This window comes from Ahaetulla prasina, chromosome 6 (assembly GCF_028640845.1).
Source record: "Ahaetulla prasina isolate Xishuangbanna chromosome 6, ASM2864084v1, whole genome shotgun sequence".
NCBI lineage: Eukaryota > Metazoa > Chordata > Lepidosauria > Squamata > Colubridae > Ahaetulla > Ahaetulla prasina.
Window position 1 is genome coordinate 103,488,081 of NC_080544.1, and position 17,456 is coordinate 103,505,536.

A 17,456-nucleotide genomic window follows, 5' to 3' on the forward strand; every position below is an offset into this window, starting at 1 on the left:
GAAGATTATATCATAGCATTAGAGGTAGTCCTCGCCTTAAAACCATTTATTCAGTGACCATTGAATGTTAAAACAGCACTGAAAAATACGACTTACAACCGGTTGTAACCGTACTTACAACCTTTGCAGCATCCCCATGGTCACGTGATCAAAATTCGGGCACTTGGCAATGGGCGTACATTTACAATGGTTGCAGGGTCCCTGTGGCCCTGTGATGGCTATTTGTGACCTTTTTAGGGGGTTTCCAATAAGCAAAGTCAATGCGGAAAGACAGATTTGCTTAACAACCACAATGATACACTGTACAATTGAGACAGAACAAAATAACAGAGTCGGAAGGGACCTTGGAGGTCTTCTAGTCCAAACCCCTGCTCAGGCAGGAAACCCTATACGATTCACTTAATAACTATGGCAAAAAACTTCATAACATCAGATTTAGCTTACTTAAGAACTGCCGTACTTAGCAACAAAATATTCTGGTCCCAGTTGAGGTCATAAGACAACGACTACCTATGTAGCAAGCAGAGTTGCTTCATTGGAATATTAATCTGTTGGTGGAACTACACAAATGGCAATGTTATTCCAATACTAAAACTCTTGCTACTACGGTAACAGAGGTGGCATTCAGCCGGTTTGTACCGGTTCGCCTGAACCGATAGCGGAAATCGTGGGTGGCCCCGCCCACCTGCCCTGCCTCTATGCCATCCCGTTTACGCACGTTTTTGAGGCTGGGCACATGCGAGAAAGGTGAGCGTGCCAGCAAAACACATGCGCGGAAGGCCAGGTGCATGCGTGGACGGGGCGCACGCTTGCATTTATGAACCGGTAATGAAAGTAAGTGAATACTGCCCCTGTAAGGTAAAGGTAAAGGTTCCCCTCGCACATATGTGCTAGTTGTTCCCGACTCTAGGTGGTGGTGCATATCTTCGTTTCAAAGCCAAAGAGCCAGCACTGTCTGAAGACGCCCCGGTGATCATGTGGCCGGCATGACTAAACGCCAAAGGCACACGGAACGTTGTTACCTTCCCATCAAAGGTGTTCCCTATTTTTATACTTGAATTTTTTACGTGCTTTCGAACTGCTAGGTTGGCAGAAGCTGGGAAAAGTAACGGGAGCTCATCCCGTTACGCAGCACTAGGGATTCGAACCACTGAACTGCCAACCTTTCGATTGACAAGCTCAGCATCTTAGCCACTGAGTCACCATGTCCTGATACCACCCCTTTCTCTGCACCTTAGAAGGTGGAACACCGGCTCTGTTGTATAAGTGGTGTATCTCAGTGGTCTCCTCTCCAACTCCTAAAAGCTTTAACCAAAAACTGTCTACCATTGACCTCACCCCATTCCTAAGAGGACTATAAGGGGCATGCATAAGTGCACAAAAGTGCCTACCGTTCCTGTCCTATTGTTTCCTTTCAATATATGTTCCTGTATATAATGTTGTGACAAAATAAAAATAAATAAAAAAAATTTTTTAGCAGCATTTGCAGCAATGTACGTACAGGAAATTAAGCAGCTAATGGGTTAGTTAATGTGTCCATACCTTTAGTTAGAGAAGATGTGTTAGTTGTGGAGTTGATGGAGGAAGCTAAGGAAAAGCGACGGGGGACGTCTCTCTCTTTAGACTCTGGATCTGGGAGAGCAGATAGATGCAGGTTAAGGGTGAAGTAGAAACATGGAAAAATGAATAAATAAATTGAAAGGCAATTCTGCCCAGCCTCGGTGCCCTTCAGACGATGTGGGCTTCAAGTAGAATTTTCCTCATTCTTGATTCATAACATCTTACAGAATCTACCGGATTGCTGTGATGCCAAATCACTAATAAAGACACATTTTATTGCTAAGTTGATGGCTGGGAGGGCTTATAAAATATGTTCACAAGAACAACTACCGTATTATTTGGAGTATAAGGCACACCTTTCCCCCCCCCCAAAAGAAGTGAAAATCTGGGTGCATCTTATACTCCGAAAGTAGCTTCTCAAAAGGAGGTTTCAGAGGCTGAAAAAAGCATCAGAAACAAAGCTTCAGAAAAGAAGCCCCCAAACAGAGCTTCAGAAAAAAAGCCCCCAAACAGAGCTTCAGAGGCTTTTTTTCTGAAGCTGTTTCAGAGGCTTTCAGAGGCAGGAAAAAAAAAAAAAGCAAGGCACAGAGCTCACAACCAAAGAACCTGTTGCTAAAATTCACCTCTAGGAACAGCTGATTGGGAGTATTCTGGGAGGCCAATCCACCTGCCAATCGGCCTTTTTCTTATTTTCCCCCCCAAAAACTAAGGTGCGTCTCATACTCCGGTGCATCTTATACTCCAAAAAATATGGTAAACCTTAGCCGCAAAATGCCAGAAGCTCACCAACAGGCGGGCCGTGAGATCCTTAAATGTGGAGTTATTTGCTGCCATCTAGTGGTTACATTGATTTTTACAGCCCAGATATGGTAATCTTTCCATAAGATAATTATGGAAGGTAAGGTAAGCCGTAAGGCTTACCTGCACACCGGGGTGGGGGAGAAACATCCCCTGTTCACTCCATGCATGTTATCAGCATTTTCTGTGAAAGGCACGGATGCACAACCAGCACAAACAGAAGAAATGGCTGTCGGAAAGAAAACTTCACTGCAGCGGGTGAGGGATGGGGGTGGGGCATGAGACAAATCAGATCATATGGGAATGAAGCCGCAGCAGCGATGGCGGATGGTGAAATGGAATGGAGACAGGTGTGGAGGCGTTTTACCTTTGGGTAGAGCTCTGCGGTTGGAAAGCCCTTGTAATGTAAACCGCTTTCTAGCAAGAGCTGACCGCTCAAGGTTAAGGCTGGTGGAAGAATCGGCTAGGAGAGAAAGGTGGAGGGAGGAGAGAAGGAAGGCAAGAAGGGGTTAATCTGGCAGTTTGGGAAGGCAGGCCAAGCTTGAGGGAGACAGGGAAGGGAACCGAGAATGGCTGGGCAGTTTGAGCCCATGGCTGTGGAGCAGGAAACCAGGAAGGACTAGGGACTGAGGAATCAAGGAATCAAACCGGCCGAGCCAAAACCGGTACTCTCATGCACAGGATAATGGGTTTTAGTAGCTGGGCTTCGTTAGTGAGCAAAATGAAAAGGGGTGGCGGGATTTGCAATCCTGAAAGGACAGGACTCAGCGCAAAGTAATTTTTTAAAAAAAGCAAACATCAGTGCCCACGAAATATCCCAATGCGAAGATTGGAATTACATGCAGTCAAGTTTATACGGCATCCGTCACAAAATTATCGTTAGTTTGTTTACGAGAGGTTTTTGGGTTTAAAGAGGACCACCAGTGGAACAAGGTTGCCTATTGTGTATTCACAATGTAGCCGAAAGTGCTGGCTGACTTCCCCAGGACTTCCCCAGCATCCATTCATTTGCTAAATATGAGAATAACTTTCCAGCTTAAGAAAACAAACATGGCATACTGAAACAACAACAGTTCTCTGGAAAATAATGACATGTTTTTCAAAGTAAAAGTTTTCCCTGACCAGTTGCATCTGCCTCTAGGGGGCAGTGCTCATCTCTGTTTCCAAGCCAAGGGAGCCAGCATTGTCGGAAGACACTTCCGTGGTCATGTGGCCAGCACTGCTGCATGTCAAAGGTTTACAGAAGCAGTTATTTTCCCACCAAAGTGGTACCTATGTCAGTTCTGAAGCTGGCCTGACAGGCCATTTTATAGCCAAAACAAAATAGTTTCCCCTGAGAACCAAGGACATTCCCACAAGGTGGCTGAAGAGAGGAGAAGGGAAGTCTCCAAGCAACCGGACAGCACCTTGACTGGACCATGTGACTGATTGTTTGGGAAAGGGGGGAAAACTTTTACTTTTAATTAGGTGAAAACCGTGGGAACCTTTAGAATCGGTTTTCACCAGTCAGTGAAATGATATATCCAATAAAACTGTTCTTTAAGGAATCTACCTGCCTCGGAATTCTGGTTGCTATGGGTATATTACTTGGAACCCCGACAACCTATTTATCTACTTGCATTTACACGCTTTCAAACTGCTAGGTAGGAACTGGGCAAGAATGGGAGTTCACACGATCACGCAATACAGGTCTCAAACTGCCAACCTTCCAATCAACAAGCATCTTAACCTCTAGGCCACCACACCCCCATGAAATGTTATTAAGAATTGCTTAAAAATAACAAATACAAATCATTTTGTTGAATATAGTGTTGGTCTAGTAGAAAAAGAACACACTTCAGTTAGCAGCTGGGCTAATGCTAGTAGAAAAATAACAAAATACTAAGGCAAACAAGTTTCAATAAATGTCTCCTTTGAGTTGAGCTCAGCTCCTGAGGTTGATTTCCAGCTTTCTTAGAAGTTTTCTATTAATTTTATCTCCTGGGATACTTTTTTTGACTTCTACTCCAGTCTACAGCCTGTCCTAGTGGTCTCAATTAACTTTCGTAAATCCGCCAAGTTTGCCCAACTGGGAAACAAGCAATATTCAATCCAATAATTTGAAGATTTGCATGCACAACAACTTGGGTAAATCCCACAGTTATCTTGGACAAGAGCTAGATTAATTTGCAATCCAGAATTGAAGGAAGGGATTTGAACTTTGAGCATGGTAAAAATAGGTTTCTAGGGGAAAAAAAAAATAAAATCCAAAAAATGTTTGGATTTTAATTCATTATATTAAAATATTAAATACCTCACTTTTTAAAGTTTGTGACTAAGTGCAGGAGGTGAAACTGAGATTAAAGAAAATTATGGAAATTAGGGTTGGCTGCTGTGTTTTTCCGTTGATTTGCTCTGTTGATTACTACTCAGCAGAGCATGTACTCCAGGTTAGAAATAGGAAGGAAGGAAGGAAGGAAGGAAGGAAGGAAGGAAAGAAGAAAGGAAGGAGCAGGTTTTCCTCTAATAAGATATAAGTTTTATATATTAAAAAATCCTTCCTTTGGATTGTTGATGTCAAACAATAGGATTCGTCCTGCCAAATTAATTTAGCTATTCTGTCTTTATCATACAATTAAGACAAGAGTTTCTGAAGGATGAAGGGAATTCAATGTGGTCACTTAGGCAACTCATCCCAGGCTTGCTATTATTCTCATGTACCTAGTAATCATCATTCTAAATAAAGCCCTAACAATCTTGTTTATCCTCATCTCACACCTGGAAACTAGGTCACCCTGGTACAAACTATTTGTTTCTTGCTTCTGACGTATTTACCAAAGACAGTTGCAATCATGCCATAAAAAAAACTCTTCCTAAAGAATCGGAGATTCCAAAAACAGGTGAAATGAATAAATTTACTTTGTTCAAGCTTCATAATGTTCCTCCTTTATCTTGTCTGACTCTTGCTTACTTCAGAGTAGACACAGAGGAAACGGTATATGCAGTTGAAGCCTCTGTGAACTTTGATAGTCTTCTTTTTTAAATCCCCATTCTATTCACTTTTAACTTTGCTCCTCGTCTCATCTGGAATGTGGTCCTTGAAACCTCTCCTGGAACTGGAAGCAGTGGTGGGATTCCGCCGGTTCAACCGGTTCGGGCGAACTGATAGTTAAATTGCTGGCTGGCTCTGCCCCTTCCCACCCTGCCCCTTCCAGGAGTCCCCACGCACCCGATTTTGGCTCCCAGGTAAGTGCAGGGAGGCTTCCTAGGCCCAAAACGGTGTGTGTGTGTGTGTGTGTGTGTGCGGTACTCCCCCCCCCTGCAGCCCGTTTTCACTCCCAGGAGGCTTCAGGGAGGCCTCCTAGGCCCAAAGTGAGACATGGGGGGGCTGCGGTGTGCCCCCCTGTGGTCCATTTTTGCTCCCAGGGGGGTGCAGGAGGCCGAGTGCTCCCTGTCAAACCCTTGGCCACGCCCACCATAGCCATGCCCACCCCAGCTGGTCATGAGGGCACAGAACCAGTTGTTAAATTATTTGAATCCCACCACCTACTAGGAGATGGAAGATTTTCTGTCCTCCTATGAGCATCATAAAATAAATATATCCTTGTCTGGATGACTTATTTGGCTGGAATTATACAGGAGCCCTGCCTCCTCTCTGCTCGGGCCGCGGCGTGCTGTTGGCCCCACGCCGCCCCAGGGCGTGGGTCGAAGCCCTCCTCCTCCGCGGAGTGGCTCGTGCATCGCCGGGCACCCCGGTCTTCCTGGCTGCGGCTCCACCACCGGCGTTCGCCCGCTTCTCCGAGGGTGCGAACTTTTTTCTCTAGCGTTGAGTATGGGGAAGAAGCCAAAACATTTGTGCACCAGATTCTGGGAAATATATAACCCCATTTTTATTGCTGAAATGTGGGCAGGCATGCCTTAGGTAGCGATTGAAGAGACCTGACAATTAAATCATTGTAGAATTTCTTCTCGGCCAGCAGGAGGTGCACAAGAGATGCTGTGATGATGTTACCTATTCAACTCCTGCTGATTCTACGGGCCAGGTCTCTCCCCATCTCCCCATCTTGCACCACTTCCTTGAGTTCTTCTATGCTCTGGCTGGTGTCAGCTTTGATGGTGTCCAGCAACCATGTTCTTTGATGGCCCAGTTTCCTTTTACTGCTAACTCTTCCCAACATAATTGCTTTCTCCAGTGAATTTCCCAGCATAAGGTGGTCGGAGTAAGTGAGGCGCAGCGTTGTGATTTTGCCTTCAAGTGACTTATCTGGTATTATGCACTCCAGTACTTGCTTATTAGACAAACAGATGCTGTACAGTATTTGTAAAAAAAAAAAAAAAAAGACCATTTTAAAACTTAGGGAAGAAGCTATCTAACTGGGTTCTGCTATTTCATTTTATTCAAACCGCAGCTTTCTAGAGGCAAGAGGAGCTTAGAATAGAATAGAATAGAATAGAATAGAATAGAATAGAATTCTCAGTCAGCCATCCCAGCTGGAGAATTCTGGGAGTTTTGAGACCCACGCGATTTGGAGGATGTTTTAGCTGAGTGAAATGGACTCTCGGCTGATCTGCCCTACCAGGTTGTCCCGGCATGAGTTCAGATGAACGGCTTCTCAAGGCCACCAGCCTACCTGCCCACTAGCCTAGAGCCAAAATAACCTCCCTTCTTCCTCTCTTCCTGCCGTGCATCAAATGTAGCTATTTGGTTTTTTTTGACCTGGTGTGGTAGAAGCAATGCGTCATCTCCAGGTGGCAAATGTATATTGTGGCAGGAATGCTCTCTCCCTTCTGCCACTGGTTGCTGCCCTCCAGGGTGATGTATTCTGGGCTGCTAGGCTGGCTGCCCCTTCTGAAGGATGAGCCTCAGTGATTGTTATGCAATAGTTGCGATTATTGTTTTCTGTGTCACTGGTGGATATCTGAAGGTTTTTTTTATTGTTAGAATGGTGAAACGACGGATCTTTTGTCTATCAATATTATCCAGGTAAAATTGACAAAAAGTTCTGCTAGTCTTCCTTCCTTCCTTCACCCCGCTCTCCTTTCCTTCCTTCCTTCCTTCCTTCCTTCCTTCCTTCCTTCCTTCCTTCCTTCCTTCCTTCCTTCCTTCCTTTTCTTCCTTCCTAACTTCCTTCCTTCGCCTTGCTCTCCCTTCCTTCCTTTGCCCTGCTCTTCCTTTCCTTTCTTTCCCTCCTTCCTTCCTAACTTACCTCTTTCACCCTGCTTCCTTCCTTCCTTTGCCATGGTCTCCTACCTTCCTTTGCCCCACTCTTTCTTTCTTCTCCTTCCCTCCTTCCTTCCTAACTTCCTAACTTACTTCTTTCATCCTGCTCTCCTTCCTTCCTTTTCCCCGCTCTCTTTCCTTTCCTTCCTTCCTTCCTAACTTCCTTCCTTTGCCCTGCTCTGCCTGCCTGCCTTTTGTGGTCCATCAGCAGCCTACGGAGCTGGCAACGGAGTCGGACAGCGATGAGGCTGAGGTGAGGCCAGGGCCATCGGGAAGTGAGGTGCAGACTCCAGAGCCTCCAGAGACTGATAGTAGTGAGGCAGAGGAACAGGAGGAGCCTGTTCCTAATGCACGCATGAGAAGAGCTGCCAAAAGGCAAGAGCAGCTCAAGCAGAGAGGACAACTCAGGAGTAGGGCCAAGAGATGATTAGCCCCTCCCATAAGGCTTAAAACAGACTAGCAATGGTGTTTCAGCTTGCCGGAAAACAACGTTGTAGCTGCGTCTTCTGCTTCGTGTACGTCTTTGTTTTTCTGGCTTCTGGACATTTGCCAGAAAGGGACTTTGGCAGTTTGCCTAATTGGACTAAGGTTTGTGAGATAACTGAAGAATTTGTGTTTGGGAGGCATTTGTTTTACTTTGCGTTGAACGACGCGGGGAATGAAGTAATTCCCAGCTGTTCAAATAAAGTTTATTTTTCCACCGACTAAGTTTATTACTACCTACTTGGGCCTGGGTCAGAACACTGCCTGCCTGCCTGCCTGCCTTCCATCCATCCATCCATCCATCCATCCATCCATCCATCCATCCATCCATCAGATGGGAAGATGTCAAGTACAAGGGCAAAAGAGCTGCTCACACAAATGGTCTATATTGCAAATCCCATCTCAAAAGGCCTACCTGCCATTTACAGCAAAGAGACTTGCTCTCCTGGTATGGGATCAACAAGCAGAGAGATTCCCCAACTGGGGGCCACCGTCAGCACAGGCCAGATAGAATGCTACTCTTCAACACCACAGCCCAGAGAGGAAGGGGTTGAAATCCAGAAAGGAATTTCTTACTCTGGCTTCATTTTCAGCCGGTGTATAAAACAGCAGTCAAGAAACTCAAGATTGTGCTTTGCATTTCACTGGAGGAAAACATGCTATGGGAGGAGTCATACAACCTACAAAGTCAATGGCTGACGTAGGTTCGTATGTTTCTCACTCTACTGCCTACATCGGCGGTTGGTGATCACTGCAGCCTGGGTGGCATTGTACAATCTTGGTTGACGGTTATCGTATTTTTCGGTAAAAGAGGGTGAAAACTGGGTGCATCTTATACTCCGAATGTAGCCCCGCCCAGCTTCTCAAACAGAGGTTTCAGAGGCTGAAAAAAGCATCAGAAACGGAGCTTCAGACAAAAAGCCGCAAACGGAGCTTAGAAAAAAAACCCCAAATGGAGTTTCAGAAAAAAGGGCCCCCAAACAGAGCTTCAGAAAAGAAGCCCCCAAATAGAGCTTCAGAAAAGAAGCCCCCAAACAGAGCTTCAGAAGCTTTTTTTCTGAAGCTCTGTTTCAGAGGCTTTCAGAGGCAGAAAAAAGTTTTTTTCTGAAACAGAGTTTCAGAGGCAGAAAATCAAGCAAAAAAAGGCAAGGCACAGAGTTCACAACCAAAGAACCTGTTGCTAAAATTCACCTCTGGGAACAGCTGATTGGGGGTATTCCAGGAGGCCAATCCACCTGCCAATCAGTTTTTTTCTTATTTTTCTCCCCAAAATCTAAGGTGCGTTTTATACTCTGAAAAATATGGTAGGTCCAGAGGTGGTACTGAGCTGGTTTGAACTGGTTTGAGCAAACCGGCAGCGGCAACTGCGGGTGGGCCTGCCCCGCCCACCCACCCATTCTGGTGTAATGCCATCCTATTTAGCCATGTTTTCAAGGCTGGGTGCATGCGCGGAAAGCACGCGCACAAGCAAAGTGCATGTGCAGAAGGCTGGGCACATGTGTGGAAGACGAACTGGTGGTAAGAATATGTGGAAACCCACTGCTGGTTAGGTCACAGGAGCCTCTCCTAGAATAAAATTATCAGCACTTTTTCTTCGGCAATCTCTCAAATCTCAAACCAGGAAGCGAAACTCTTCCCAGAGTTGGGGATATCTTGCCACACTCATCATCACTCTTAAATTTTCATTTTAAAATTACTTCGGTAATTATTAAATCAGGTTGATAACTGTCAGACCCGCTTATGGAGAGGGAAAATATCTGTGCAATGGCTAAGAGTCAACACCAACTTGATGGCCCATCATCAATCCATCACTCTTGGGTGATCGCCACACCTGGGGCATACAAAAGGCTCCAGGTTCTATCTTCAGCTGCTTCAGTTAAAAAGGACGGCACATAGCCAAGTTGCAAGTAATACAGACATTGTGTTGCAGTTGTCTAGACTAACCATAAACTTAAAACCTATTTATTCCATATGGCTGGACTGGCCTGATTTTAAATTTTAAATTTTAATTGTGGGTTTTAAATTGTTGTAATTTGTATGGGGTATAATGTTATTTTAAATTTCTGGCATACTTGAATCAGTTTTTTAAGGGTTGTTTTAATTATGGTGTATTGTTCTGTTTGTATTTTATTTGCCTCTTCACCGTCCTGAGTCCTTCGGGAGAAGGGCGGTATACAAATTAAAACATTATTATTATTATTATTATTATTATTATTATTATTATTATTATTATTATTATTATTATTATTATTATTATTATTATTATTATTATTACCAATTCCTGCAACCATTCTTTATATGTATTAGCCAGTGGTTGGATTCAAATAATTCAACAACCGGCTCTCTGCCCTAATGACCAGCTGGGTAGGCATGGCTTGGTGGTCATGTGACCGTGTGGGCGGGACCAACTCAGCATCACTCACATCGATGGGCGCTTCGCCTTAGCGGTTACAATATAATAAGGGATAACCAGAGAGGCAGTTTCTGTAAGCAGGGCAATAAAGATTAGGCTAGAAACAACACCAGAATGTTCCCTTCCTGTCTTCCTTACAGGATTAGCCCTGGAAAGTGAAAAAAAAACCCAAAATAAGATTTCTTCCAACAACCAGTTCTCCGAACTGCTTAGAAAGTTAACAACCGGTTCTCCCGAATAGGTGTGAACCGGCTGAATCCCACCACTGGTTTTAGCCTCCTAATCATCTTTATCGCTCTTCTCTGTACTCTTTTTTAGGGTCTTGACATCTTGTTTATATTGAGGCTTTATATCAAAGCTTTTTTTAAAAAATAAAGGTTGATCCTTTCCATGTTCCAACTGACCACATGAGCCATGTCCCAACTGAATATACAAGGCCTATAACAGAGAAATCTCTTCCTCTACAAGAGCATGATAAGAGTCAACAATTTCATTGTATCAATCCCTATTTTGATAGTCTAACTTCGCAAGAGTTTCTATCCCATGACCCCTTTCTTCTACCTTTTCGGTGAGAGGCTCTTCAGAACGGCCTACCTCTTTTCTGCCTGGTGCTGGGGCTCACGTTCCGCTTGTTTGACATTTCCAAGCTTGAGAGTTCGGATTTGTTTTCGCACAAACTCAGGGATTTTCTGCCGTACCTTGTGGAGTCAAAAGAGATGTAACAAACATGGTTAGGTGATGGCCAACACGTTGAAAGGTATCTGTTGCAACGAGCAGAACATCTCAGTATGTTCTTACTGGGACACCTGTTTAAAAATGTTCCTCGTCGAATGAATCTGCGTGAGGGATGGGTTCTATTTACCTTCGCTACCGGTTTGCAATGGGAGCGCGCGTTCGCGCTCCTACGCAGCAGCTTCTGCACATGTGCAGATCATCCGTGATGACATCTGGGCAGGTGGGGGGAGCCTCCTGCCGCTGTTACTACCGGTTCGCAAGAACCGGACCGAACCGGTAGCAACCCACCACTGATCTGCGTGTGTATGTAAATCCCACTTAGTAACTGCCTTCTTTAGCAACCATTCGAATTTATAGCAGTGCTGAAAAAGTACATCTGCAACCAGTCCTTGCATTTATGACTATAGCAACATCCCCTCAGCCACGCCACTGCCATTTGTGTAGTTCACTGCTGTCTTCCGACAAGCAGAGTCAGTGGAGAAGCCAGAAGTAAAATCGCAAGTTGTGTCACGGGATGTTTCGCTTTAACACACCGACTCACTTAAGAACTAGATGGAGAGAACTACCTCCCAAGTCTGTCAACGCTGGAGACCTCTGGAGTTGAACTCCCAGAATTCTTCTTGGGGAATTCTGGGAGTTGTAGTCTGCACATCTTAAAACTTGATACGGATCAACGGTTGAACACGCCTGTGTGTGTTTCCCAAACTAATAAAAGTGGCAGAAATGGTAAACAGGTTCTCTGTTATCACAGCATCTGCAATAAACTCAGTGGAGACGGAACTTGCAACATTCAACTGGCTGAACATGTGCAGCTCTTTCAAGCGCTAAGCCTGTTTCAACCTGCACAACATCTGTCCAACTCTATGGGAAGCAACAGTCAGGTATCAAAAAGGCAGCTGGATGTACAATCTTTCCTGTAGCCCAAGCCAAAAACGACCCTGGCAAGAAATTCCAGAGATCAGGAAAGGACGGGGGACATCTGCATCGGTAGCAAATTGCCAGCAACTGGTCCTTTTTGCAAAACATACATTTGGTGCCCACAGCATCGTAACACTTAAATAAAACCCTTTTTTAAAATCTGTGGTCCTACAGGGAGAGACCAACCCACAATCCAACGGTCCAATAGGAGCTGGGCGGATTGCAATATAATAATTCTTTTCCAATGACACATATTAGATTATATCCATGGAAGAAATGATTTCAAGAGGAAAGGGAAAATGGTACACCTGGTAGCGCCAAGGACCATTTAACGTCACATTTAACAGAATGACAGAGTTGGAAGGGACCTTGGAGGTCTTCTAGTCCAACTCCCTGCTCAAGCAGGAGACCCTGTACCTGTGATGGCGAACCTATGGCGCAAGTGCCCAAAGTGGCACGAGGAGCCATGTCTGTCGTGTCCCACTCCTCTGCTGACGGCTGGGTCAGGGAAATCCGAATCAGGTGTGCCTCTGCAGCTCTGCCAAAGTCCTAGCAAAGTCCTCAGGGCAGGCAGGAGACCAGAAAGTGACTTCAGCAAGATATGTTTAGACTTTGCCTGACTCAGAGACTGCCAGAAAGCAGATCCTTTATATAGGCCATGGGGTGTGGCTCCATGACTCAGCACTTATCCAGGCCTGCCCCTCCCTTCCTTCTGTTGCCTCCGCCTATCAAGTCTTCTGACGCAAGGGTCACTCCAGTCGGCAGCTGTTGATAATTGACCTCCCTCAGGCTCACATGCTGTGGAGGAGGGGGAGGGTTCTAGTTGTTCTGTTTGCCTGGGAATGGAGCCAGAGCTGGGGGCTGGAGGTATTTCTTCCTCTTCAGCCTGTCTGGGCATGGAGCCAGGGCTGGGGCCGGGAGGCATACTAGAACATTCCTCCGTGTTCGGAAGCAGATAAGAAGACCCCGGCTGAGGTGAGATCGGACGAGACACAACAATGTCGCCCCAGCCCAGCTCCACCACACATAGATGCACACCTCCTGCCAGCCAGCTGGTCTTTGGGTCTCTGCCGCGCATGCACAGGGGGCAGGGCGCATGCATGGGACATGTGCATGCATGTGTGGGGGGTAGGGTGTAAGTGCGGTGGGTGCTCACATTGCATTTTGCGGGTTCACACACACACCCTGTACCCTGTTTTGGGCCAGGAAGGCCTTATGCACCACTCTGGAAGCCACAACAAGGCCCGGGGGGCCCAGGCGCATGCACTGGGTGTGTGTGCTTGCATTGCATTTTGGGGGTTCGGGCACGTGCGCGCTTTGGGCACTCGGCACCAAAAAGGTTAATCATCACTGCCCTGATGGGACGACAGGTGGCTTTACGAAGAGATTGGACAGACAAATGGCTGTCCAATCTCTTCATAAAAGCCTCCAGTAATGAAGCACCCACAACTTCTGGAGTCAAGCCGTTCCACTGGTTACTTGTTCTCACTGTTAGGAAATTTCTCCTTAGTTCTAAGTTGCTTCTCTCCTTGATTCGTTTCCATCCGTTGTTTCTTGTCCTGCCTTCAGGTGCTTTGGAGAATAGGTGGACCACCTGTTCTCTGTGGCAGCCCCTCAAATGTTGGGACATTGCTATCACGTCCCCCGTGGTCCATCTTTTCTCTAGATAGATTAAACTACGAAGTTGAAGCAATGAGTTTTAGCCTGGGATGCTCTTTCTCGCATCCCACTAACTCAAGCACTGCCATGCCTAGCAACCTCTTTTTTTTTCCTGGCCAGGTCTTCACATCATTGTCTTCAATTCATTGCCAGCCCCTTGCTGCTTATCGGAGATGGTTCTGATAGCTAAGCTTGCCTCGTTGGATACAGGTAAGTCCTTGACTTACGACCCACAACGGAGCCCCACATTTCTTGCCACAGTTTTTTGAAATCTCTCTGGGAAAGTGGCAAAGGACGATCACATGGCCGTGGCAACCATTACAAATCCACTTGCCAACTGCCCGAATTCTGATCACACGACCATGGGGACACTGCTGCAATGGTCATAAGTCCAAGGATAAGTTGTAAGTTACTTTTTTAGTGCTGTTGTAACTTCAAACAGTCGCTAAATGGATGGTTGTAAGTTGATGACTACCTGTATAACCCAGCTGTTGATTAGACATAACACCTACGTACTGCTCTTTAGAAGGCCAGATCCTGAAGATGAAACTCAGATACTTTGGCCACCTAACGAGAAGGAAGGACTCCCTGGAGAAGAGCCGAATGCTGGGAGAGATTGAGGGCAAAAGAAGAAGGGGACGGCAGAGAACGAGGTGGCTGGATGGAGTCACTGAAGCAGTCGGTGTGAGATTAAATGGACTCCAAAGAATGGTAGAAGACAGGAAGGTCTGAAGGAACATTGTCCATGGGCTCGCAATGGGTCAGACACGGCTTCGCAACTAACAACGACAACAACAACACCTACGTACCATCTCCTGGGAAATTCTAAATGGCCTGTTTCGACCTATTACGGGAATTGCAATCTTCAAACATGCCCCATGTTAATGTCTTGTTCTGTTTGATTAGTGAGGTGCTGTTACTACTGATCTGGACTGCAAGTAAAGTCCTCAGTTCCCTGCATATTTGTGCACCCATAGATTAGATTTTAGTTTATCTAGTTCACCTTTAAGAAATATGCAAATAAGGTTCCATAATTCTGCATTTATCTTTCTGTAACTATCAATTTATACCTCTGGACATCTTAATCCTCGTCAAGAAACAACCCAAATGTAGAAAATTCTCTTGACAATCTATTCCCACGCCCTAATACAATAATACAATAATACAAGAGCAAACAATAGATTCAAACTTAATGTTAACCGCTTCAATTTTGATTGCAGAAAATATGACTTTTGTAACAGAGTTGTTAACGCTTGGAACTCACTACCTGACTCTGTGGTCTCTTCTCAAACTCCCAAAAGCTTTAACCAAAAACTGTCTACCATTGACCTCACCCCATTCCTAAGAGGTCTGTAAGGGGCGTGCATAAGAGCACCAGCGTGCCTACCGTTCCTGTCCTATTGTTTTCTTTCATTATATGTGTTTATATATAATGTTGTGACAAAATAAAATAAATAAAATGATCAGCCCCCATTTTTAATGCATTCACCTCGAGGACAAAGTAGTGGTGTAATTCATTTGCAATACCGTAAATTCTTTAAAAGCTAGATATAAACGACATGTCATTATAGTTTTTTTCCTTAAGGCTGTCTTTGCATGCAGTGGATTTTTCCTCTCTTCAGTTTCTTCCCTTGTGGGTAACAAATCAAAACCCAGCAAATTTTAAACCCTGTTTTAATCCCTGTATGCAACTTTCTACAGCTTCGCTGGCCTCATCTTTCCTCTAGAACAGTGATGGCGAACTTTTAATGTGCCTACGTGCCGGCCGGAAGTGGCACGTGAAACCATCCCGCGAAGTATGCTTGGCACCGCTGGCCTTCGCGCACGTGGGAGCGCCGATACCTGGAAGAGCAGCGGTCCATCGCGCATGTGTGAGCCGGCACCCGAACACCCGGATGCCAGCATGGAAGCGCACCCGACGAACAACTGGCCATCGTGCATGCGCGCAACGTCAACCCGGATGGTTGGGTGCCAGCCTGCGCATGTGTGATGGAACGCCGTTCTTTCGGGTTCCGCCGCTCCTGTGCGTGCGACGGCCAGCTGACCAGCGCGCGTGTGATCACAGGAAAAGGAGCCAGCGAGCCAGCGCATTCTTCGCAGGATGGCTTTGAGTGCCGCTTCCGGCATGCGTGCCATAGGTTCGCCGACACTGTTTTAGAACCTTTATGTTTATTTTAGATTAAATTACATGACAGCCTGACCATACGTCACGAAAAAAAGATGTTCTACTGCTTTATTCTATAAGGAGAAACCCAAAGTGGTTCCTGATAGTAGCTTTAGATTAGGCTGTCAACGTTCCAGAAAACCCCTCCTGCAGAAAAGACTCCGAAACCAACATCTTTAGGTAGTCTACAAGTAGTCCTTGACTTATGACCACATAAGCTGAGAAGTGGGGTCAAAAATGGTCAGGATGGCATCTACAACCATGTGAGTTTCCCTGCTTGCACCTCTGAGAAACTAGGAGCCACATTCTGGTTTCCCGCTTCGGAAGCCACCAGAATTGCTGAGAAGTCATAGGAAGACTCTAGGCCAGTGGTTCTCAACCTGTGGTCCATGGACCCCTGGGGGGCCCACAATGTCATCACGGGCGGATGGGTCCCTGAATGCATGAAGAAATATCATGATTTAAATCTTGAGTGAAGTCTTGGGGGTCCATGGCCATGGTTCACCACCACAGAGGTTATTGAAAGGAAGTCCGCGGTGAAAAAAAGGTTGAGAACCACTGCTCTAGGCTTTGCTGCCCAGGGAATTCTGGGAGTTGTCCACAAGTCTTAAAAGTTGCCAAGATTGTTCTAGGCCACGCAGTTTGGGTGTTCCATACCTGGAGGAGTTGGCTGAATTCATTGGTGCGTGATAAACGCTCTCTGTGATTCTTTGGTGAAGCTGGCTTGCTTCTGTTACAGGAAAAGAAGGAAAAGCGAAAATGAATATTTCATTTCTTCGCCTACTGGAACAAATAAACTTGTGGATTAAGATCACTTTACAATAGCTAGACTTTTTTTTTTATTAAAAAGAATAGATTCCTCAGTTATGTTTTTATTTTTTTTTAAATTTTTTTATTCACCAGCCAGAACTCCATTTTTATACGTGGGGCTTTGTACAGTACATTGGTTAAGGATATAAATACATGGCATTTCTCACTCCCTGGGTCTATCCTATTACAACTTTAGCGTGAATTGAAGGGATGAACAGGCAAGTCCCTGATCAGAGTTCTGTGAATCATGGGGAAAGGAAAATAACTATGGAATTAGATTGTAGAGTGCCCTATATATTTTAATCTCCTTGGAACTCTTGTATTTCTGTGATCCACCTAAATAATCCACCTAAAGCATCTTTCAGTAATTTTTGGATCAGGGCAGTTGGAGCAAAATCATTACCATATGGTGAAAACACGGATCCTAGACTGAGAAGCGCTTCTGTAATTATTTGTTTCCCGCCTTTATTATTTTTATAATATGTGTTATAATATTATAATATAGTATATGTGTTGTAATGTTAGTATATTCACAGTGGCAAACATACTAACATTCCTTCCACCTCCTATCTGATAGGGACTGACTCAAAGTCACCCAGTTGGTTTTCATACCATTCACAATCTCCTGCTCATTGGTCCAAAGTCACCCAGTCGGCTTTCATACCTAAGGCAGGACTAGAACTCCTATTCTCCTGGTGTTTGGCCCAAAGTCACCC

At 45.3% G+C, this 17,456-nt stretch overlaps 1 protein-coding gene across 1 annotated transcript in view; it reads right to left on the minus strand.

Moving 5' to 3' along the window:
• MCF2L2 (MCF.2 cell line derived transforming sequence-like 2) overlaps positions 1-17,456 on the minus strand; it is a 297,446-nt gene that overhangs the window by 21,756 nt on the left and 258,234 nt on the right. The window contains exons 25-26 of the mRNA XM_058187136.1: positions 16,588-16,660; positions 11,049-11,152 (exon numbers count right to left, since the gene is read on the minus strand). Coding sequence (XP_058043119.1) covers positions 11,049-11,152; positions 16,588-16,660 — 177 coding nt within the window. The remainder of the gene's footprint in view (positions 1-11,048; positions 11,153-16,587; positions 16,661-17,456) is intronic.